Source organism: Podarcis bocagei (assembly GCF_964188305.1).
Source record: "Podarcis bocagei genome assembly, chromosome: 2".
Lineage (NCBI taxonomy): Eukaryota > Metazoa > Chordata > Lepidosauria > Squamata > Lacertidae > Podarcis > Podarcis bocagei.
Genome location: NC_138126.1, coordinates 92,545,908 through 92,569,491, shown reverse-complemented (window position 1 = coordinate 92,569,491; position 23,584 = coordinate 92,545,908). Strand labels below are relative to the sequence as shown.

Sequence of the window (23,584 nt, the reverse complement as noted above, 5' to 3'; positions counted from 1 at the left end):
AAGGAAACTGGTCCTCCTACAGTAGTCTCAGTTTCCTCTAATTCCAAAGAAATTTTCCCCTTGACCACTTGTCACTTACCTGTCTGTGATATATATATATATATATATATATATATATATATATATATATATATATATATATATTTGCTTTCGTAGATTTTCACGGGTACAGGAATGCAGGTTTTGGTGTCTTCGGGTGTCTTCCCGTGTAAGAGTTGGGGTGTCTAGGCGACGTTTCGACGAGGTCTCACTCGTCATCTTCAGGCTGGTGCTTTCGGCTTCTTGTTACTGGAACAGAGCAGGATCTCAGTGTTTGAGTTCCTATAAATACTGTTGAGGGGGTGTGGTGTATAGCCTCCAACGTTCTGGGCAGAGAGGAAGTTTCCAGGTTAGTGTGCCTTTTCTTCTTTTGTTCATTAATTACTTGAGGGATATCTTGAGTGATTTCTTGAGTGATATTCTGAGTACCACTTAGGAGGGTCATTAGGTGTGGATTAGTTGCTAAAGCTTTCGTGTCTTGACCTCTTGAGCTTGTGAAGAGTTTTTTCTGAGAAGATGGCTGTACTGCACTTAGTTGTGCTCTGGCTTGGCTTCGTGTATAGGGGCGAGCTGTGGTTTTGTGCCCTGTGCCAGCCAGATCTGTGTAGGGATTGCAGGGGGGTGCAGCATCCGGAGGTGCCACTATGGTTTGGCTACTGGATGGTGTCTGTAATTTATCTGTGGAGAGGGTCTGGGTTTGGGTCTGGTGTGGTTGATTGGAGATGGCGTTCTGTGTGCCTCTGGTTCTGGTGTCGGTTTTTGTGGGGAGGGCTAATTTCCAGATGTCTGGCAGGCGGGACGTGTCGTCACGCTTGTTCATGTTGTGAGGGTGTTTCTCTATCTCGATGGCTTCCATGATTATTCTCTTGTGGTGATGTTCCATGTTAAAGAGCAATTTGGAATCTGCAAAATTAATTTCGTGTCCTGTTTCTTTCATGTGTTGGTAAAGAGAGGAAGTTTTTTCTTCTTTTTTGACGGCATTCTTGTGTTCTGCGATACGTGCATTTATTCGTCTGTTTGTTTGTCCAATGTACGTGGCTGGGCAGACTTTGCAGGGTATTTCATAGACCCCTTGGTTTTCTAATTGGATTTTATCTTTGGGGTTTCTGAGGATATTGGCTATTTTTTGGTTGGTGCAAAAGGCTGTTTTGATATTGTGTTTATGGAGGATTTTGCTGATTTTATCTGTAGTGCCCTTGATATAAGGAAGGAGGGCCATGCCATTGTTTTCTTCTGTGTCTTGGTTTTTGGGGGGTGTTTCTTTTTGGATTAGCTTCGTAACCCTGTTTTGCTGGTATCCGTTGGCGATTAACACATTTGAGAGATTCTGTAACTCAGTTGTCAAGTGGTCTTTGTCAGCCAGGCGTTTGGTTCTGGAGATGAGAGTCTTGGCTACGGAGTTTATTTGTGCAGGGTGGTGGTGTGATTGTGCATGTAAGTAGCGGTTGGTGTGTGTTTTTTTCCGGTAGATAGTGTGTCCTAGGGAGCCATCAGGTTTTTTGTAGATTAGGACGTCAAGGAAGGGAAGTTGGTTATTGGCTTCTATTTCCATAGTGAATTGTATTTTGGGGTGTAGGCTGTTGAGATGTGTGAGGAAGCTATCTAGTTTTTCCTTCCCGTGTGGCCAAATTACAAACAAATTACGACACCTTTGTAATTTGGCCACACGGGAAGGAAAAACTAGATAGCTTCCTCAGAGCTCTGTTCCAGTAACAAGAAGCCGAAAGCACCAGCCTGAAGATGACGAGTGAGACCTCGTCGAAACGTCGCCTAGACACCCCAACTCTTACACGGGAAGACACCCGAAGACACCAAAACCTACATATATATATATATATATATATAATTGTCCAGTAGCACCTTAGAGACCAACTAAGTTTGTTCTGGGTATAAGCTTTCAGGTGCATGCACACTTCTTCAGATACACTGAAACAGAGAGAGTTATTTTCTTCTTCTTCAGAGATTTAAATAGACAGAATTAAGGAATTTGGGGGTACTGCCTCTTGAGCAGGTGCAGAGGAGAGAGATAAGAGATATTTATTTGACACGTCTATTCACAGGCTTTCTTTGCTTTCAGTTGGGTTCTAATTGTGGGATCAGTGTTCCTCATGCATTCAAGTGTTTTTTGTTTTGCACACAACAAATGCCACCCATATTCCCCCTCAATTCAATCCAGGGTAAATCCAATAAGATTAAAAAACAATAATCTGTTGCCAATGACTCATTTGAAATATCTCAACAACCTGTATGCAGTTTTAAGCCTCCAGCTGAAACCAGACAAACAAGATTAGCATTCACTTTGTTAACTCAGTATAAAGCATTTATTTGCTCACAGATAACGGCTAGCCAGAAGCTGCTCTGTGGTTACATTTGAGAGAGGCAGCAAAGAAAATTAGGCATGGGTTCTTGTATGAAGCCTACTGTATATTCCAAATGCATTGTCAGGGTTGTGGTTTTGGAATGGTCCACTAGAGGCAAGGGAAGAGTGGTAGGACTCTCAGCGGGAGTTATGTGACATCAGAACCTCAAGTTTAGAATAAGCATAATGCCGTGTGTCACACTTGGTGACTCTCAGCAGATTCCACATCCTCCACTTTTCTACTCTGGCACAGGCCTGAAGCTTTTGGACAGAGAAACAAATAGACACACAGAGACAGAGAGACATTGTTTTGGATCTCTGAGTATTTCTGGAATCATGAATTTCCTTCTCATTTCTCATTTTTACGTCTGATGGCTCGTAACAGGCGGTGCTTCCTCTTTCCTCTGCAAACAGAAAACAGGGTACCCATGTCCATCTCATTGGGGTTTGCAACCAGTTGAAAGGTGAAGTTCTGGAGCAGGGTGGCAATGAAAAGGAAAAGCTCCATCTTGGCCAGACCCTCTCCTGGGCAGGCCCTCTTTCCTAGAAGACGGAAAGGGAAAGAGAACTAGTTCATCACCCATCACCTGAGACATTTATGGTACCCAGTAAACTCTTGACTCCTGAGGAGTCACCTCAAATTATTATGTGTGTGTAGAGATATTTTCCCAGAAGCAAGATAATGTGATAGCCCCACAATATGAATGCAGAGGTATTTCATTAACCATTAAATGTATGTTAGACTATAAAGGTTACCATCTGTAAGAGCTCTGTTATTCCTCTGCCTACTTAGATCAACATTTTACTGAGCAGCCTAGGCAACAGGATTAAATTTCAATTTTCATCACTCTAAGAAGTAGGAGTGGAAGGATCTGTCAATTTCGATCCTCTCATTTTTTCATTTCCCCACTCTTAAAATCAGTTGCCCATATTTTGCTACAATTTGTCATTAAAAATATATATTTGTCAAACCTCATAAGCATTTTAGGCAGAATTTGCCCTAATAAACTAATTTCTATATGTAGTTTTGACTAATATTCACATTTTCGCAATCAGTTTTCCCTACTATAATGCATCTTTGTATGTTATAGTTGCAAATATATTCATTTTTAGGCACACTTTCCTCCAATATATGCTTTTTGGTAAACATTGTTTGGTTGCAGAACTGTTGCATATTATTATAATTTTCACTTTTAGAAGCAAAACGGGGGCAGCTGCAGCATGGGGAGGGGGGTAACCATCCACTCTTGCACTATAAAAACTCCCACCCCACCCACATGAGCTGTGGTTTGTCCCAGAGGGATTGTTTGTGTACCCTTAAATGCACTTGGGGAGATTTACTAAGATCGAGTATGCGTTGAGAACTTCTGACTTATGGCCCAAAAAGATGTGTTATCAGGTGATATGTGACCAGATCACCTGCGCTCCCTTCTCCGCAAAAGTAAAAGACAGCCACTCTGGGGAATACAGGTGAATCACACTGGGACTGCAAAGTTAACCATCTCCCTATGCTGTTTTCCCAATGCAAGAGGACAATGCACATTCCTTCCATCACTCCCATGGTTGCTTGTACCTTTGCCCCACCCCACTCTGAGAGATTTAGTCATGGATATCTCCCTCCCACCATATTTATACAGTTTGACACCAAGATAAATAGCATTCTGCTTCAAGGCTCAGATCTGAAGCTCCTGTTCCCAATGCACAATAGTGTTCATGGCTGCTACTTTTACATGCTGAGACGTGGCTGGTGCTGTGGTCTAAACCACGGAGCCTCTTGGGCTTCCCAATCAGAAGGTCAGTGGTTCGAACCCCCACAACGGGCTGAGCTCCCGTTGCTTGGTCCCTGCTCCTGCCAACGTAGCATTTCGAAAGCACACCAGTGCAGGTAGATAAATAAGTACTGCTCTGGCGGGAAGGTAAATGGCATTTCCATGCACTCTGGTTTCCATCACGGTGTTCTGTTGCACCAGAAGCAGTCTAGTCATGCTGGCCACATGACCCGGAAAAGCTGTCTATGGACAAACGCCAGCTCCCTCAGCCTGAAAGCGAGATGAGTTCCACAACCCCATAGTCGCCTTTGACTGGACTTAACCGTCCAGGGGCCCTTTACCTTTTACCTACTTTTACATGTGGATTTGCATGTGCTCGAGGTGTTAATCTCAAAAACAAGACAGTCAATAGCAATGGCAGGGAGCAAGTCCAACACATGTGGATGAAGCAGGAATTTCAGCAGCAGCCATGATAGCAGAAGACCAGACTCCAAGAAGCAATGCCGGATTACCAAATTGGCAGAGTAGGCACCAAACTATGGGCCCCATGCCTTTTACGGTCCCCACAACAACGGACCAAAATAATATTGATTAGATCTTGAAAGAAAATTCCAGTCGAGCTTTCTTAATTCAATGTTATCTCACGGGAGTGCGCGCACTAGGGAGGCCCCAAGATTTCAACTGCCTAGGGGCCTCCACAGGGTTTAATCCGGCACTGCCATGAAGCACTCTCTATGCCAGGAGCAGGAAACCTTTTCACATGATCTGGGCGAGCAGGACCAAAGGCAATAGTGGGTAGAGCAATGGAGTAGGCTCTATCCAGCCTTGCAAAAGTCAAAGGATTATTTCTGCACCTGCCCCTTGCCAGCCAGCCAGCCAGCTAAGCAGGAAGCACTGTCACAGTTCAAGGATATATTCCAGTCAGCCAGAGCACTCAGGGTGGGCATAGAGCAGGGGTAGTGGTGGGTGCAGCCTGGGAGAAAGGGGGGTGGTCTGGGGAGGGGGGTGTTTGAGGAGAGTCCTGAGGGCCAAATAAAGAGGCCTGGAGGGCCACATTCAGCTTCCTGAGGTCCCTCAGTCCTGCTCCAGGCTTTTGTAGGATCTTAGGTACCTAAATGCAGCTGCGAGCCCCGGGAACAGCTCTTACTGTTACCTGCAGAGAAAGGCATGAAGGCATCATTCTTCTTGAATTCACCCTCTGCATCCAAGAAGTGACCTGGGTCAAACTTTTCAGGAGTCTCCCAGCAGGCTGGGTCGAAATGTGCAGAAATGTGCAGTGGAACAATAATGGTGCCCTTTAGGGAGACAAGAAGATGCATAATCAAGACTGACGGCTCAATTTAACAGAGAGGAAATAAAAAGTATTGTTTTTGACAGAGAGTTGAATGGAATAAATCTCCTCAGTGGTTCATAGAAGGATAGTAGCAGAAAGATGATGGGAGCTAAGGGTGGATGGATCTGTCAGTTTCAATTATCTCAAGTTCTCATTGCCCCCCCCCATTTCTGCAGCATTTTTTCTTAAATCCTCATAAAAATTCCTCAGCATTTTAATGCAAATATCTTCTAATAAGCACATTTGTATGCAGCATTGTGCACAATTTTCACAAGCAACCCCCTGCCCTGAAAGTAATGCATTTTTGAATGTTTTTTCATGGATCTACCCATTTTTATGCAAACTTTCCCCTTATTGATGCATTTCTGTAAACATAGTTTTGTTGGAGAGACTATTTCATAAAATTCGAACTGATTCGAATTTTCCATTCTCATGCTGTTTCCATTATCATGTTGTTTTGAAAAGTGTGGTTCTGATAGATTCAACTAAGTAGTTGTGTGCATGGAATGAGGTCCGTTGGCGCAACAAGACTCTCCCCACTCTCCTCCCACCACATGCCTCTCACCCCCTAAATCTCTTCTGGAGGGTTGGGAAAAATGCAAGGTTTAAAGAACGGATCGGTGGGGAGGATAGGTGGGGAAGTTCTGCTGCACAAGCAGACCTCATTCCCCATATGCATACCCCACTTGCCACTATGTTAAGCCCCACCCCAAATCTTTATGTGATTTACGATCACTTGTATCAAGATGTGTGGGGAAAAGTGTGTGTAGTGTTTTACCAACAATTCAAAATCTGCACTTCTCCCAGTTTAGCAGTGCAATTCTCTGGCCATGTGTACAAAAACACACATACTAAGATAAAGTGTGCATAAAATTCATATACTGATGAAAATAATAGAATTTATGACTGGAGAAATGAGAAACAAAAAACTGAAATTGCCATATCTGACCATCCTTTGCACAATACATTTGCCCTTCACCAAAATACCCTGTTTATGTTCTGACTTGCCACACCTGAGGGATGGTGTAGCCCTTGAAATCCACATCCTGAGTTGTCAAACGTGGAAAAGCCTCACCACTCCCTAGCTGATAACGCAGCAGCTCATGGGTAAATGCATTGGTGTAGTTCATCTTCACCCTGTCCTCTATGCCAGGAGCACGGTTGACTCCAACAACCTCATCAATCTCTTGGTGGACTTTGGCTGCAAAGAATGATATTTTATTACAATAAATAATATTATTGCATGTTATTCTGGAACCCATTAACCCCATATTGACAATACAGGCTCAGACTGCCTGCATCATACAGTGTGTAGAACCAAGAATATACAGCCGATTTTCACTTTCCAATTTCAACCCTATTTGAGAGATCAATTTGAAGTGATGGCCCAATGATCCACAGTCACTTGCTGCATGACAGATCCACTGCTTGATCCAGGCCAGTAATCAAAAATGCTTAGGGTTAATCACAGGTTTGTCTGACCCAGAACGAGGGCTTTTTTTCAACCGGAACTCATTTCCAGCACCTCTCAGGTGGGCGTTATTGCCATTATAAGAGAACAAGGGAGGCATTCATGGTGAGTTCCAGTACCTCTTTTTCTAGAAAAATAGCACTGCCAAGGACTTGCTAAAACCAGAACAGGAGCATGAAGATGAAATGCTGCATCTGTTAAGCTTTATTCTGCACCTAGTTTCTTATTCCTGAAAGTCCAAGGCCCACTACTCTAGCAGTTTCCCATAATCAATCCATCAAGTCTGAGCTATCTTTAAAAGAATAATTATGAAGTCTGTCCCTGCTCGCTCCAGCCTCCAGCTCTGCCTCCCCATTTGCCAACTACCTTCTCCCCACACTGGCCAACCCTCTTCCTTTACACCTCACCTACTCTGGGGGTGCTTCCCAGAGTGGTTTGCTAAACTGCTCTATGAAAGTCCCTCTCCGCTTGTGTTAAACCTCATTGCAGCCATGCTTAATGGAGGATTAATGCTTCGTAGAGCAACTTGCTAAACCACTCTGTGAAATGCCTCATCCCTTTCTATTAAACAGCTCCCCTGAGCCCCCTGCCACCAGTGCTGCTTCCTCAACTCTCCTGCCTGCTGCTCATAGTGCTAGAGTTGGCTTGGTCACCTGTTGGCAGCCACCTGAATTGCAGAGTGTGATGATAGCCTTACATTTCTATGTAAGAAAGACGATATAATGTGTGTAATCATTCTAGAGTAGGTGAAAGATTACTGTATAAAGAGAATAGCTGCTTTATTGGCCTGTTTGCCTCAGAACAGGACCAGCCCACCCAAGAGGCTTGGTGAAGCATTCACCTCAGGCAGTGGAAGAGGCAGCAGATCCAGGCCCCTGAGGAGCCATCTCCTCTGCCTGTCAGCCACTGCCTCCTCAGCCACCACCTTCCCCCACCATTCTTCCTTGCCACCTGCTGCTCTCTGGTCCTTTCCCCCCTCCGCCACTGTCTTCAGCAGGTGTGGGATTCTCTAGGCTGCCTCCCATTGTCTCAGGAGGTTGCCGTGGCAGAGGTGATGGCAGCAGCAGAGCAAGAGGCAGGGGTGGCCGTGGGGCGCCATTTTCTGTTTTGCCTCAGGCAGCAAAATGCACTAGGCTGGCCCTGCCTCAGGAGGTTATACATCTAGTGCACATTTAAAATGTGAAATGTATTTTCAAACATGGTTAAATTGTTAATTTCAAATACTGAGGTGGTTGTGGGATTGTGGTGGTCAGAGAAATCTCTTGGGGTTTCTTTCAACTTAGCCATCCTTGATTCTAAGAGAATGTGGGCCAAGAAATGGACAGGCAGGTTTAGGCTCATTGTTAAGTAAACTCCAGAAATAAGTTGCTCAGGGTGTCCCAGCTGTTAAGTAGAGGAGTTTAGCAACAGCTCGGGAAGCAGAGACGCCTACTAGAGGGTGGTGGGCATGGCTTCCTTCACTTTCTCTAAGGGTGACGCTTGTGGAGAGAGAAACAGCCTGTAGTTTTGTGGGAGAGACACCACAGACTGGGGGTGGGGGTGGTGAGAGAGCTAAGCTGGAGCTCTGAAATATCTGGAAGTGTCTGTTGGGGTGCTAAAGCTGTGTACCTTGTATGTGTGGGAACTTTGCCAACAACAGGAGGCCATACAAGATGTTACTGCTTGAGGTCTCTATACCAGCAACAAAGAGGACAAACGCAGTCATCACTAGGTCTTCAGCACAGATATTCTGAGCAGAGCTTTGTTCCTGTAAATTAATGCAGAAAGAAAGGGAAGAGGTGGAAGGGAAATACCTGCTTAAAATAAAGGACCAGAATTTGTGCAACACCAGACAGCTGTGCATCAGTAAGCTGGCAAGATGGTTTTCTCGGCTTTAGCTCCACTCTAGATTAAGGTTACCAGATTTTTTTTCAATGAATCCAGGGACACAGTAAATAAATAAATAAATACTACATGTTGATGCTGCAGCGATGCCAGTTGCAGAGGGGTGGCCACTGCCTTGACCTCAACCACCACGTTTCCCCTTCCTCTGAGGCTCCTATCTCCTTTCTCCATGAGCCTGGGCAGCCCCTGAGTTGTTGGTTCTTCGGTGGTGGGTCAGGCATGGAAGGCGGAGAAGGAGGGCCAAGAGCAGTGGCGGTGGTGAGGCTCAGACAGTGCAATGCCTCCCTTCCCATTGGAGCAGCCCCAATTCCATTCCTACTTGCGTGCAAGCAGGAGGTGGTGGGGATCCCTCAGCTGGGAAGGGAGGCTTCCTGTTGCCTAACTGAGAGATCCCTGCCCCCTCCTGCTTGCATGCAAGCTCCGATAGGCAGCATGAAGCCTCCCTTCATAGCTTAGTTGCTGGGGTCAGGGAAGGTGGAGGCAGCCCAGAAGCTGTATCTTCAAGCCCCTGCACCACCATCATATGGGGGTTTCCAAGTAGCTCCTGAAGCCAGCCAGAGCCAACAGCTCCGGGCTGCTGAGACTGCCGCTGCTGTGTTTCCCGGGGACATTAGATGAAATCTGGGGACATTCCAGGGATAGAATTTGTCCAGGGACTGTCCCCAGGAAACGGGGACGTCTGATAACCCTATTCTAGATCAAGCTATAGGAAGGGGCCACCAAAAGTGGCAATCCTATGTAATACACTACACATTAATTTGGATGTCCCATGGAACTTACTGAGACTGTCCCACCCATCTGGATAGAGGTAGCAGCTTAGGTTCATGGCTGAATGGAAAAGAAAAGGGACTGAGGTGAAGGTGAAGCAGATCCAGTTCCTTCTCCTATGGCCTTTGTACAAGCAAACTCCAAATATCTGATGTGTCTTACTCCCTTGCCTCCACCACCTACCCCTCTGTGGGACCCTGCCACAGATAACCTTTGTGGCAATTTTCATGTTCCCCCATTACCTGATAAGCATCTCCAACTGATCTGTGTGCTGCTGGCTATGGCCAAGCAAGGTGGACATGTTGATGCACACCCAGGTGAGTGACTTTGGATCACAGGGACTCACTACTGAATTTACAGGCAAAGAATTGTAGCAGACATGACAATATATGCCACATACGTATAAAGCTTTCTGGAGAGCATAGCCAATTTCCAATCAAAATAGTCTGCCCTAAGCTTTTGGGGTGGGGGTAGGGGGGCGGGAATCCCCAGGCTGAAAAGATACAAGTTTTGTAGTTACATGCAACAAGCCATTTCCCTTAGCTTCTCTTCCGCCAAAAAACTTCTCATCTACCTTATTCAACCTGAGCAGGAAGCAGTCAATAAAATCACCAGGATTTTGTGGATCCAGGTTCAATTTGTGAGATTCCACGCTATCTCGGATAAACTGGAGGAGCTTGGAAGAGTCAGTGAAGGTACTCTTGTGTGGTCCAGGTACAAAGTCCATGATCCTTGGGAAAGCATTGTATGCCTGAGACAAGGCAATGCAGTGCATTAGAGACAGTGATTCCCTCCCCCCTCTCCTGCCCCCATCATCAGTGGCTTACTTTCCCACCTTTGGCCCAATTCACACGTTAATATATGCACCCATGTATTAGAGAAGGGTTGCCACATTCTTTCTGGCAAAATACAGGGCAGGTCAAGGGGGGGTGATTTTTATTTTTAAAATCTGGTGCTGAAATGACTTCAAAACAATCAATTACAATCTATTACAGTCTAACAGAATGGCCCCTCTGGAATTTGACATACACACATACATGCGCGCACGCGCACACACACACACACACACAAATTTGTAAATCTGTCTGTGATTTGCTACCCAGAACTTAAATACATAACCTTTCACACCCCTTTTCACACACAAGCATTTGGAGAGGATCTCTAACTTGGCAGGGGGGGGAGGGGGAGGGAGAGGAAGAGAGTTGACCTGAAATACAGGACAAACTGCATTCTGCATTGAATCAATATAGGACACCGCATTTTACATTGAAATATAGGACTCAGTGGTGTAGGGTTTGTGGTGGGTGCGGACTGCCCTGGGTGTCATTACTAAGGGGTGTGTGTGACAAAATGGCAAAATTTGTGTTTTTAAAATAAATAAATAAAAATTGGGCTCACGATACTTTTCTTTTTTTGGAAAAAATAACTCCCGCACCCACCACAGCTCCTTTCCTACGCCACTGATAGCTAGGCGAAGCGGGGGACACTGCAGCGTGCCTGAGCCATGTGTCTCTCTTGAGGGGGAGGCGGTGGGCTGACTGCCTGCAAGCTCCATGCTGCTTTTTTGAGCAACATGAGACTTGTGTCAACCCACCACCTCAGCAGCCCTACAGCTGAGGGGGAGGCTGCGGAGAGGCTCCATGCAGCGCTCCCTGCCTTGGCTCGCCCCACCCCCATGGGTAGTTTCCCCCACCCCCAGCTGCAGGACATGCGCGCTGCACCAGGCACCCAAGCAGCTAGCAACACCGCTGACAGGACTATCCTGTATTATACAGGATAGGTGTCAACCCTTCTTCTCACTAACATGGAAAACCTATGTACAGGTTGTTCTCCTTCGGAATGCAGTAGAATGTTTGCTCATAAAAGGAGCATTTTGCATAAATGAACACTTTCAATGACTGGGAGACGTCCCCAGTTTTCCTAGTGTATGAGGGTGACGTACCGTTCCAGAGACATGGAGAAAGAGGCGCACAAATTTCTTGATCACATCCATGAGCTCCTTTAATTGGGGGTCTTCATAGCTGAATCGGGTCCCAAAGATAACAGAGCAGAGCACATTAGAAACAGCAGTTGTGATGTCTGGCAATGCATCAAAGGCCTGCCCTACAACCGCAAAGAGAGGGTTAAAAAGGTGACTGGCGTTTGTATCCTCTGCCCTTCATCCGTCAAGGCTTTGTGAACTTTCTCAGTGACTGATAGTTTGGAATTTGGATCTTTTATCTCTGTGTGTTCTGAAATTAAAGCTCAAGGTTGGCACATTCAAATAAGTGAAGGTGATGTGCCAAAGTGATGAACTTTTTTAAAAAGAAGAAGAAGAAGAAGTGAATTTCATCTGAATTCATCATGAAATCAATTTTTCCACACAGAATTTATATGGAAAATACAGCAGCTCTAACAAGACACATTTCTGAAAAAATTGTAACATGAAGAGGCTGATTAAAACAAGCATTATGAAAAGCATGGGAGCAATCTATTTTGCTCCCTAAAGAAAGCTACCAAAAGAGAGATGTGTTAGTCACTGTGTTCAGTGGGGCTTACTCCCAGGTAAATGGCCATAGGATTGCTGCCTTAATGCCTCCACAGACATACACACCTAAGATATTGGCAAGGACAAAAGGTGAAATGAATGCCAGAATTCACTACCACAATCCAGCCAGTCATTAACCTATGAGAAATGTACTTCCAACACATTAGAGATACTGCCAATGTATGTGTTATGAGCAGGGAAACGGGTTCTTCATGCCAAACTGTAGAATCTTGCATTGAATTTCATTGTATTAATTTGGGCCCAGGTCTCCAATCTGTTAAGGCCATTTTGAATCCCAATTCGGTATTCTGCAGCATTAGCCAGCCCTCCCAGTTTGATATCATCTGCAAATTTGATTAGCATTCCCTAAGTACCTTCATCCAAGTCATTTAGGCCCAGGACAGAACCCTGGGGCACCCCACTTCTGGGCCGTGTCCAAAAAGTGCTGTTGGGGGATGAGTGTTCAGACCCCTGGGGGTTTGGGCTGGGTGTTCACCAGTATGCAGATGATATCCAGCTCTACATCTCATTTAAATTGGAACCAGTGAAGGTGGTGAATGTCCTTGTGTGAGTGTCTGTAGGTGGTTGGAGGATGGATGGCAGCTAACGGATTGAGTTGAATCCTGACAAGACAGAAGTATTGTTTCTGGGGGACAGAGGGCAGGCAGGTGTGGGGGATTCCCTGGTCCTGAATGGCATAACTGTGCCCCTAAAGGACCAGGTGCGCAGCCTGGGAGTCATTTTGGACTCACAGCTCTCCATGGAGTCACAGGTTAATTCTGTGTTCAGGGCGGCTGTCTACCAGCTCCATCTGGTACACTGGCTGAGACCCTACCTGCCTGTGCACTGTCTCACCAGAGTGATACATGTGTTGGTTATCTCCCACTTAGACTACTGCAATGCACTCTATGTGGGGCTACCTTTGGAGGTGATTTGGAAACTCCTCCTCCTCCTACTACTTTTTTCCAGGATGATGAGAAACCATTAGTGAGCACAACAACTCTTCAGCTACAAATGCACATAACAGTTATCTCATCCAGCCCACATATTACCAATCTCTCTGCAATACTATCATGGGGGGCTTTGTCAAAAGCTTTACTGAAATCAAGATACACTACGTTCACAGCATTCCCCTGCTCCTGGTCACACGTCTATATGCCCCAGCATACTCTTCTTTACTTCCTCTTTAACTGTTCCCACCCGAAAGGAAGGGCTGCTCTGTGTTCCCTATACCAGGAATGGGAATCTAGCATGTTCCAAATATTTTGGAACCCTGCTTCCATTAACCCTGGCCATTGGTTATGCTGACTGTGGCTGAAGGGAGCTGGGGTCCAACAATATGTGGAATGCTGCAGGTTCCCCATCTCTGTACTAGACCAGGAAGGGGCCTAGAGAACCTTGTTTGGCTGCCAGCACTTCCACCAAGCAGTTTGCTTCCTCTTGCATCCGCTCAGCCATCGGTTTCCTCCCCATGCCAAAGTTCCTCAGTGTGGAGAGAGTGAAGCGGCGCAGTTCCCTCCATTTTGCATTGTCTGGGTTGATGAGCCCTGAAAAATACAATTGGCACTGTTGTATTTATGTTTAATCAGACGACACTGAAGTCTGCAGCATGTTTTGTCCAGAGGCAAGGATCTTCTCCCAAAGGATTTAGATGGCTCGTTGTCCCCAAGATTTGTAAGAAGACTGACAGCCATCAATTCCTGGGAAAGATTGCCATGACTCTTGGCAACTGCATCTCAAATTAAGGGGAAGATAAGATAGTTAAGAGCACCCACCGTAGCCACCAGACACTTTTTCAATGAGAGCTATGGGTGGCCGCCCACCAAACGCTTCAGCGTGATCCACCAATGCACCTTTGACCGCATCATATCCACAAAGCACAACCACAGGCTTTGGCCCCAGCCAGATGGTGAAGACTGAGCCATACTTCTCAAAAAGCTGAGGACAGAATCCAAGAAAAGCACGAGTCATTGAGCTGTAAGATATCATTCTTGGAAATCTGCCCCAATTTGCTGCCCACACCATACCATTGCTTACTGCAGATCAGTTGCATTGATCATCCTTTATTTTTGCTTTTTAAAAAAATAGAGTTCAAAGAATGTGTGCATGGGGGGTGGAGATCCTCACCTGACCTACGTAAGTACCTTGAATGGGCTCTGCAGCTATACTTATCTCAGTTCTAGCACTGGGGAGAACATGATAAGTTCACCTCAAATAAAGGAAACAGCCTAGTGTAAGACTGAGATTGCATTCACATTAGAACTTCACCTCTGATTCACAGCTATCGCCCAAAGCACATTAATACTTCACTTCGCATTTAGCGTGCTGAGTTCAATTCAATCATTTCTTCAAGATGCAGGGAAACCTTGAAGCGTTCCAAAAATGCTAGCATTAAAGAGACGGCATGGGTGGTTCTGAGCATAGGAATACAGCAATTTGCCTCATGCAGAGTCAGACCATCAGCCCATTTACTCCAGTAATGCCTACACTGACTGGCAGCAGCTCTCCAGGTGCTCTCCAGGGATTGAGCATGTGACCCTCTCTTTGCAAAACAATGTACCCTCTCTGCCCCCACTCTGCTGCTTTAAAGTGGAAAACACACACATCTGGACTCCTCAGATCATGGATCTTTCAAGCCAAGGTTGCTTTGAATGGAAAGATCACAAGGCAATTGGAACACCATGAGTCATGGTGTGAGGAGAGCTAAAACGTGAAGTAGATATTGATGAATTTACCTTGAAAGTAGAAGCAAAGAGAGTAGAAGCAAATAAAGGGGGGGGAGTTAAATACACGCTTCCAAATGCAATCAAAGGAAGGTGGCAGGGGAGAGAACTTCAATCATGCCAGCTGGATGAGTTAATGGATCTTGAAAATGCTTCCCAATTATGGGGTAGTTATGAGAATAGAACCAAGGAGCATTTGGATTAGGTGGTGGCACAAGAGGATTGGTATTCCTGGAAATCTCACATATGCATTCACCTCCTGCCTTTATTTCTGCCTTTGCTTCTTGAGCCATTTCTTATTCTCTGCCTTTTTAAAGAAAGGATTCCAGTGGAAACCTTGCAAGAGAGGGCACTTACCTTGGGGTAGGTTTTGTGTAGAGGCAGGACCTCTTTCTGCAGGAGGTTCCCCAGAAAGAGCCAGGGAGTGGGTCCTGGAGGTAGCTGGCCTCTAGCTTTGTGAAGTTTGAAGGAGAAGGCCGTGAGCAGAAAGAGAAGAAGGAGCACTCCTGCCCCAGTTACCAGCTCCATCTGTATCCTTGCTCTGTCCACTCCAAAGACAAAAGGGCAGAAACTTTTTAAGAGATGCTGAGCTAGAAGAAAGTGACAAAGTTTGAGACACGCCCAGAACGCCAGCAAGAGACATTTTTTCTACCTTCCTGGATTCCAATCCCCCTGGTATCTTCCATTGCTGCTAACACAGCTGCAGGCTAGTCAATTACACCAGTGATTAGGGACGCAACAGAACTTTTCACAAAATTCTTGTTTAGTTACTGTTTTGATTTCAAATAAAAATAAATGGCATAATCCCTGTTATTTTTTTCTGTAAAGGTTCATTTGCCGTTATCATCATAAACATAGGTTCAAGATTCCAGTAAGTAGGAGTTTGAAAGGGATATAGATTTAGGTCAGTTTATCCCCATGGGGATTTTTGTCAGGGAATGGACAATGGGTGTTTATTAAGTTTGGAAATAACTACTAGTCACAATGGCTATGGTCTCTCTCCATGGTCAGAGGCAGTAATGCTTCTGAATAGCAGTTGCTGGAAATGAAAGGAGGTGATTTTCCCCTAGGTGTCTGGGTGGCCCCTGTGAGAACAGGATGCCAGGCTATTTGGGCCACTGGCCTGATCTTGCAGACCATTCTTAGTTCTTTGTAGAAGCCTTCTTTTATAACTGAAACTAGAATTTAACTGGTTTTGTGCTTTGAAAATGCATTGACCCTGTTTTCCCCATGGAGCAGTGGTCAGCAGTTCCTGACACTCTGGTACTTTAAAGACATGGGATGATATTCAACACTAAATTAGGCCAATTAATTTTTACTCAGAACAGACACGTTGAAATAAATTGGCCTAATTTAGTCATATTCCTTCATTTCAGTGGCATAACTCTGAACAAAACTGAACACCACTCCTGGCAGATGTGATCTCAGAACCACTGGCAGTCATCTTTGAGAATTCCTGGAGAACAGGCGAAGTCCCGGCAGACTGGAGGAGGGCAAATGTTGTCCCTATTTTCAAAAAGGGGAAAAGAGAGGACCCAAATAATTACCACCCAGTCAGTCTGACATCAATACCAGGGAAGATTTTGGAGCAGATCATTAAGCAAACAGTCTGTGAGCACCTAGAAAGGAATGCTGTGATCACCAATAGTCAGCATGGATTTCTGAAAAATAAGTCATGTCAGACTAACCTGATCTCATTTTTTGACAGAATTACAAGCCTGGTAGATGAAGGGAACGCAGTGGATGTAGCCTACCTTGATTTCAGCAAGGCATTTGACAAGGTGCCCCATGATATTCTTGTAAAGAAGCTGGTAAAATGTGGTCTTGACTATGCTACCACTCAGTGGATTTGTAACTGGCTGACTGACCAAACCCAAAGGGTGCTCATCAATGGTTTCTCTTCATACTGGAGAAGAGTGACTAGTGGGGTGCCACAGGGTTCTGTCTTGGGCCCGGTCTTATTCAACATCTTTATCAACGACTTGGATGATGGACTCAAGGGCATCCTGATCAAATTTGCAGATGACACCAAACTGGGAGGGGTGGCTAACACCCCAGAGGACAGGATCACACTTCAAAATGACCTTGACAGATTGGAGAACTGGGCCAAAACAAACAAAATGAATTTTAACAGGGAGAAATGTAAAGTATTGCACTTGGGCAAAAAATATGAGAGGCACAAATACAAGATGGGTGACACCTGGCTTGAGAGCAGTACATGTGAAAAGGATCTAGGAGTCTTGGTTGACCACAAACTTGACATGAGCCAACAGTGTGACGCGGCAGCTAAAAAAGCCAATGCAATTCTGGGCCTCATCAATAGGAGTATAGCATCTAGATCAAGGGAAGTAATAGTGCCACTGTATTCTGCTCTGGTCAGACCTCACCTGGAGTACTGTGTCCAGTTCTGGGCACCACAGTTCAAGAAGGACACTGACAAACTGGAATGTGTCCAGAGGAGGGCAACCAAAATGGTCAAAGCCCTGGAAACGATGCCTTATGAGGAACGGCTAAGGGAGCTGGGCATGGAGAAGAGGAGGTTAAGGGGTGATATGATAGCCATGTTCAAATATATAAAAGGATGTCACATAGAGGAGGGAGAAAGGTTGTTTTCTGCTGCTCCAGAGAAGCGGACACGGAGCAATGGATTCAAACTACAAGAAAGAAGATTCCACCTAAACATTAGGAAGAACTTCCTGACACTAAGAGCTGTTTGACAGTGGAATTTGCTGCCAAGGAGTGTGGTGGAGTCTCCTCCTTTGGAGGTCTTTAAACAGAGGCTTGACAACCATATGTCAGGAGTGCTCTGATGGTGTTTCCTGCTTGGCAGGGGGTTGGACTTGATGGCCCTTGATGGCCCTTCCAACTCTATGATTCTATGATTCCTACAGATTTATTGTGACATGAGATGAATATATATGATGATAAATGAAATGGGCTTCTGTCTACAAAAGCTTGTGCCATAACAAATTTGGTTAGGCTCAAAGTTGTTGCTGACCTTTCTGCTATATTGTTGAAAGTGGCTCAAATTGTTAACCTTCTGCACTTTCCCCTACCTGCAATTTCAGTTCCTGTTCTTTGCATTGCTGCTTATTTTAGCTCAATGACACTGCAACATTGCAGTTTTTCTTGTCCTGTTTCCCCATTCTGCTGCCAGCATCATTCCCCTTCTTCCTCCTGCCAGAGGACCAGTTTGCACTAGAAGAATTCGGCACTAATTATAAACTACAACGCCCCTTTTCCTCATTACTAGGAACTCATGAACCATTCTCTAGCATTTCTTTGTCAACTGACTTGTTCCCCCTATAAAGGACCCGGAGTCACGATGTTTGGGAATAGCCGCACTACACAGGGAAAGGACTAAGAAGCTGATGCACAATCACACAAGCATGGGAGTGCTACAGCATGATCCAACATGGGTTGATGGTTAGGATGTTGTACTGGGAAGACCCAGGTTCAAATCCCAACTCATCCATAAAGCCATCTAGATAACCATGGTCTCGGCACCGTGTCTCAGCCTAATTGGCTGTCCAGAGGAAAACAAAGGGCTTGCCTGACAAGCCACAGTTGCTGAAATGATCTCATTGATACTGCAGAATGCAGGTCAAAGATATTTTTCTAGCTGAAAAGAACATAGTGGTAAATGTAGACTCCTGCTATAGTCTCCCCCTCTTGTGTATACTTTTTAATGTACAGAGTTTCTTACCTGCTGGCCTTCTTCCTCCATTAGCTTTCCTTCCACTTGCAAGGAACCAACCATATCCTCCCCTTAGTATCTAATTTTATTAGGTACAATTTTACTGCTTTGAACACGTCTTGAAGTTGAGGACTTTATACAAAATGCAGTAGGCTTTTAATATTTACATATGCATCGGGATAATAATATTGAATTTATATAATGATGTATGGGTTAGAGTTTTCTTCGTATATTTTATATATTCATATATTGTTTCTTTCTACCCAGTTTTGTACCTTTTTCTTTTCCTTTCCTTTCCTTGCGTCACTTTATTTATAATTGAAACGTTTTCAATAAAAATACCCAAAAAAAGTCAGGAAGAAAAGAGCAAATGTGAAACACTGTTTAGGATTGGACAGATTGGGACAAAGTGGTGTGTATAAAATGGCTGTGCAGGTTAAAGACTACTTGTGCAAATGATCTTTCTTCTCAGCTTCTCCCTCTGCCAGGTCCCCTGAAAAAAGCCTCTCCTGGTGGGCCTTCCTTTTGAGGGTTCTGCAGTGGAGGGGGGAATTGCAAATGTTGGATATAACCCATGGGTAGGCAAACTAAGGGCCGGGGGCCGGATCCGGCCCAATTGCCTTCTAAATCTGGCCTTCGGAGGGGGCCACCAGGGGGCGCATTGGAAGATGGCCAACAATAACATCTCTCCGACCCACATGAGGTAATTAAGAGGCTGATATAGGAGTATGCAGCTTCCCTTCATTGCCCCAAGGGAATGGGGAATGTTGCCTTGCCTGCTGTGTCCATAATTCACCCCCGGATTCGAAAGAATCAAGTGAAGAACGGGAGTGAAGACTGCTAACTGAAGTGACCTCTGTGAAACGAGAGCAACAGGTTGGATTTAACGGAATACAACATGAAGAAAATACACCAGGTTCAGTATGCCGGAGCGGGACTGGCTGGGGGGGGGGACTTTTTTCTTTTCTTCTATGTGATTAACCAATAACCCCTCCTCAAAAAGAACCGCCGCATAACCGACCTAAGCAGGATGATTAAAAACTGTGTGGAAATGATTTACTACCAAAAGTTTGGCTTGTGAGATCGAGAAAAAGAACAAGGGCTTTTGATGGCGCAGCAACAAAAAGGGAGTTGCCATTTTGACAGGTCCTGTCGAAAGATTCATGATCGGGAGGAGGAAGCTTTGTTTTCATATTGGATTCCTGGTAGAACCTCCTCGAGGACTGAGAAAGAGGGACAGACCTGTGAAAAGTGAATGAGTAGACAGCAAGAATGTTTTTCTTTATGGAAGCGATGAAATATGACTCTTCAGCTGTCTGAAATATGACTCTTGGACGAACGGAAAAATCCACACAGGAATACAAATTTGTTTCAACCTGCTTATGGAGACAATCAGAGGCCACAAAGACAAAGAGAAAGGAAAAATATATGAAAACAACTAGAAGAGATGTGGAAAACAGCAAGAAAGGGTTGGACAGAATTCTAAACATTATTTGGACAGATTTATGGACTTTTAAAGCAGCAGCAACAAGAGGATTGGATCCCTTTCGGAACTTGAAATATGGGTACCCCCAACAAAAATTCAAAATTAGGCTCTGTAATTCGGAACTTATGTGATTTGATTTGATTTGATTTGATTTGATATGATTGGTCTGTTAATAAAAATTATTAAAAAATAAATAAATCCGGCCTTTGGAAGGTCTGGGAATCAGCATGTTTTTACATGAGTAGAATGTGTCCTTTTATTTAAAATGCATCTCTGGGTTATTTGTGGGGCCTCCCTGGTGTTTTTACATAAGTAGAATGTGTGCTTTTATTTAAAATGCAACATTTATTTAAAATGTTATTTGTGCAGCATAGGAATTCGTTCATTTTTTTTAAAAAAAAATAATAGTCCACCCCCCCCACACACACACACAAGGTCTGAGGGAAGTTTGCTGAAAAAGTTTGCTGACCCCTGAATTACAACCCAATGTAATTGGGTGTCAGATATTTTCACAATTTAACAGCCATTTTAGAAGTGTGTGTCGTAGTACTCATCCCAAAACATAGCAGCCTTAAAAATGTGTTATGTGGAAAACAGGGTTCATAAACATCTATATCCATTCAAAATGGAGGGTTTTAAAATAAATCATTCCAACTTAATAGAAAACAAAATTATGAAAGCTGGGTAAATTAAATTAAATGGGAAGTTTTTGCTAAGCTTAAAGACCACACTTCCCTAGCCAAACAGTCATTTTTTGTGATTTGAATATTCTGGATCTGCTACATACAATCTTCTTTATGTGTTTGAAGTCTAGGGCTACTGTACCTTTCTAATATCACACAGATGGATGAGCAAGGGGTCAAAAGGAGCAACATTTTATGAAGTCTTTTTTTTTTACATTAAACTTATAACTATTTTTTTTACAAAGTAATAATCATAAATAAGTAAGAATAAAAATGTGCACCCCACCACTGAGATCATTCCGTTGTAACTATCCAACCTCCCCAAATTTCAACACCTCTTGCGATGGTTTGATCCCTTTCTGTTTTAACAGTACAAATTCTACAAACACCTTCTATATCTCCTCAAAATCATTTCTCCTGCATATTCCCTGTCTTACCTGCAATTATGCATAACTTCTTTTATCTTTATCATTAATATTTTGATTTTCCAGTGTCCTAATTTCTTCCTCTAACTTTTTAATGTCTTGTTGTTGTTTTTTCAATTTACTAGATTCCCAAATACTAATTCCCCTCATCATTGCTTTCATTGTATCCCATATTATTGCTTGAGTACTTTGCCCCTTCTCATCAATCTCCCATATGTCTAATAATTATTTCCCTATCTTATTTACTGTTTGACTGTTATTGAAGATCCTCATGTCTAGCCTCCATTTCTGGCTTCCTTATAATTTTTCTTTATTTTTAATGCCATATTAACTAATGCGTGCTCGGTTATCTTTATTATTCCAATTTCACTATTCATTATTTTAGATATTAAGTTTTTTGAAGCGAAGATGTAATTGATCGTTGAGTAGGACTTATGCATTGGTGAGAAGAATGAATAATAATAATAATAATAATAATAATAATAATAATAATAATAATAATAATAATTTATTATTTATACCCCGCCCATCTGGCTGGGCTTCCCCAGCCCCACTGGGCGGCTTCCAAAAAAATATTAAAATACTGTCATACATCAAACATTAAAAGCTTCCCTAAACAGGGCTGCCTTCAGATGTCTTCTAAAAGTTTGATAGTTGTTCTCTTTGACGTCTGGTGGGAGGGCATTCCACAGGGAGGGCGCCACTACCGAGAAGGCCCTCTGCCTGGTTCCCTGTAACTTGGCTTCTCGCAGTGAGGGAACTGCCAGAAGGCCCTCGGTGCTGGACCTCAGTGTCCAGGTAGAATGATGGGGGTGGAGACGCTCCTTCAGATATACTGGACTGAGGCCGTTTAGGGCTTTAAAGGTCAGCACCAACACTTTGAATTGTGCTCAGAAATGTACTGGGAGCCAATGTAGGTCTTTCAAGACCAGTGTTATGTGGTCTCGGCGGCCGCTCCCAGTCACCAGTCTAGCTGCCACGTTCTGGATTAGTTGTAGTTTCCGGGTCACCTTCAAAGGTAGCCCCACATAGAGCGCATTGCAGTAGTCCAAGCGGGAGATAACCAGAGCATGCACCACTCTGGCGAGGCAGTCTGCAGGCAGATAGGGTCTCAGCCTGCGTACCAGATGGAGCTGGTAAACAGCTGCCCTGGACACAGATTTGATCTGTGCCTCCATGGACAGCTGTGAGTCCCAAATTACTCCCAGGCTGCGCACCTGGTCCTTCAGGGCACAGTTACCCCCATTCAGGACCAGGGAATCCTCCACACCCGCCCGCCTCCTGTCCCCCAAAAACAGTACTTCTGTCTTGTCAGGATTCAACCTCAATCTGTTAGCCTCCATCCATCCTCCAACCGCCTCCAGGCACTCACACAGGACCTTCACTGCCTTCACTGGTTCTGATTTGAAAGAGAGGTAGAGCTGGGTATCATCCGCATACTGATGAACACCCAGCCCAAACCCCCTGATGATCTCTCCTAGTGGCTGCATGTAGATGTTGAAAAGCATGGGGGAGAGGACAGAACCCTGAGGCACCCCACAAGTGAGAGCCTAGGGGTCTGAACACTCATCCCCCACCACCACTTTCTGAACACGGCCCAGGAGGAAGGGGCGTATGACAGTGCCCCCAGCTCCCAGCCCCTCAAGATGGTTTCTTCTCTCCTCCCCTCATCACTCTCCAAACATCTTTCATATCTTTCCTTTTCATAATTTTAGCTAACCCTGTAAACATAATATTGTGCCCAATGTCCTGTGCCCATTTTATCATAGCTGACTTAACCGTTTCATCCTGAGTATTCCATTTCAACAGCAAGTTATACATTTTTGAGAGTACCTTGGTCTTGGGTTCTAACAATTCTGTTTCTAGTTTCGATCTTTCCACCTGGAAACCTGTTTTTTTATCCAAATGGAAAACCTCCCTGATCTGAGCATAGTGTAACCAATCTCGCACTTTATCTTTTAGTTTCTCAAAACTCTGCAATCTCCAAGTATCTCCTTCCCTTTCTAATATTTCCCAATATTTCGGCCATTTGGCCTCCATATTGAGTCTTTTTTGAGCCTTGGCTTCCATTGGTGACAGCCACCTTGGGGTCTTGTTTTCTAATAAGTCTTTGTATTTTGTCCAGACGTTAAACACTGCTTTTCTGACAATATGGTTCTTAAAAGTCTTATGAATTTTTACCTTGTCGTACCACAGATATGCATGCCATCCAAAAGCATTGTTAAACCCTTCCAGATCCAGGACATCAGTGTTCTCAAGAAGCAACCAATCTTTCAGCCAGCAGAAAGCTGCGGATTCATAATACAGCCTCAAATCTGGCAGGGCAAACCCCCCTCTCTCCTTAACATCAGTTAGTATTTTAAATTTTATTCGGGGCTTTTTGCCCTGCCAGACAAATTTAGAAATGTCTCTCTGCCACT

The 23,584-nt window shown here is 44.4% G+C and overlaps 1 protein-coding gene across 1 annotated transcript in view; it reads right to left on the bottom strand.

The window, feature by feature from the left end:
- Positions 1 to 2,337: 2,337 nt before the first annotated feature.
- The window catches only part of LOC308581484 (uncharacterized protein), a 38,358-nt gene continuing 17,111 nt past the window's right edge, over positions 2,338 to 23,584 (bottom strand). Inside the window, exons 10-18 of the mRNA XM_081183894.1 lie at positions 15,231 to 15,521; positions 13,926 to 14,088; positions 13,548 to 13,697; positions 11,566 to 11,726; positions 10,198 to 10,374; positions 8,580 to 8,718; positions 6,514 to 6,701; positions 5,321 to 5,462; positions 2,338 to 2,941 (exon numbers count right to left, since the gene is read on the bottom strand). Coding sequence (XP_081040020.1) covers positions 2,748 to 2,941; positions 5,321 to 5,462; positions 6,514 to 6,701; positions 8,580 to 8,718; positions 10,198 to 10,374; positions 11,566 to 11,726; positions 13,548 to 13,697; positions 13,926 to 14,088; positions 15,231 to 15,521 — 1,605 coding nt within the window. The 3' untranslated portion in view covers positions 2,338 to 2,747. The remainder of the gene's footprint in view (positions 2,942 to 5,320; positions 5,463 to 6,513; positions 6,702 to 8,579; positions 8,719 to 10,197; positions 10,375 to 11,565; positions 11,727 to 13,547; positions 13,698 to 13,925; positions 14,089 to 15,230; positions 15,522 to 23,584) is intronic.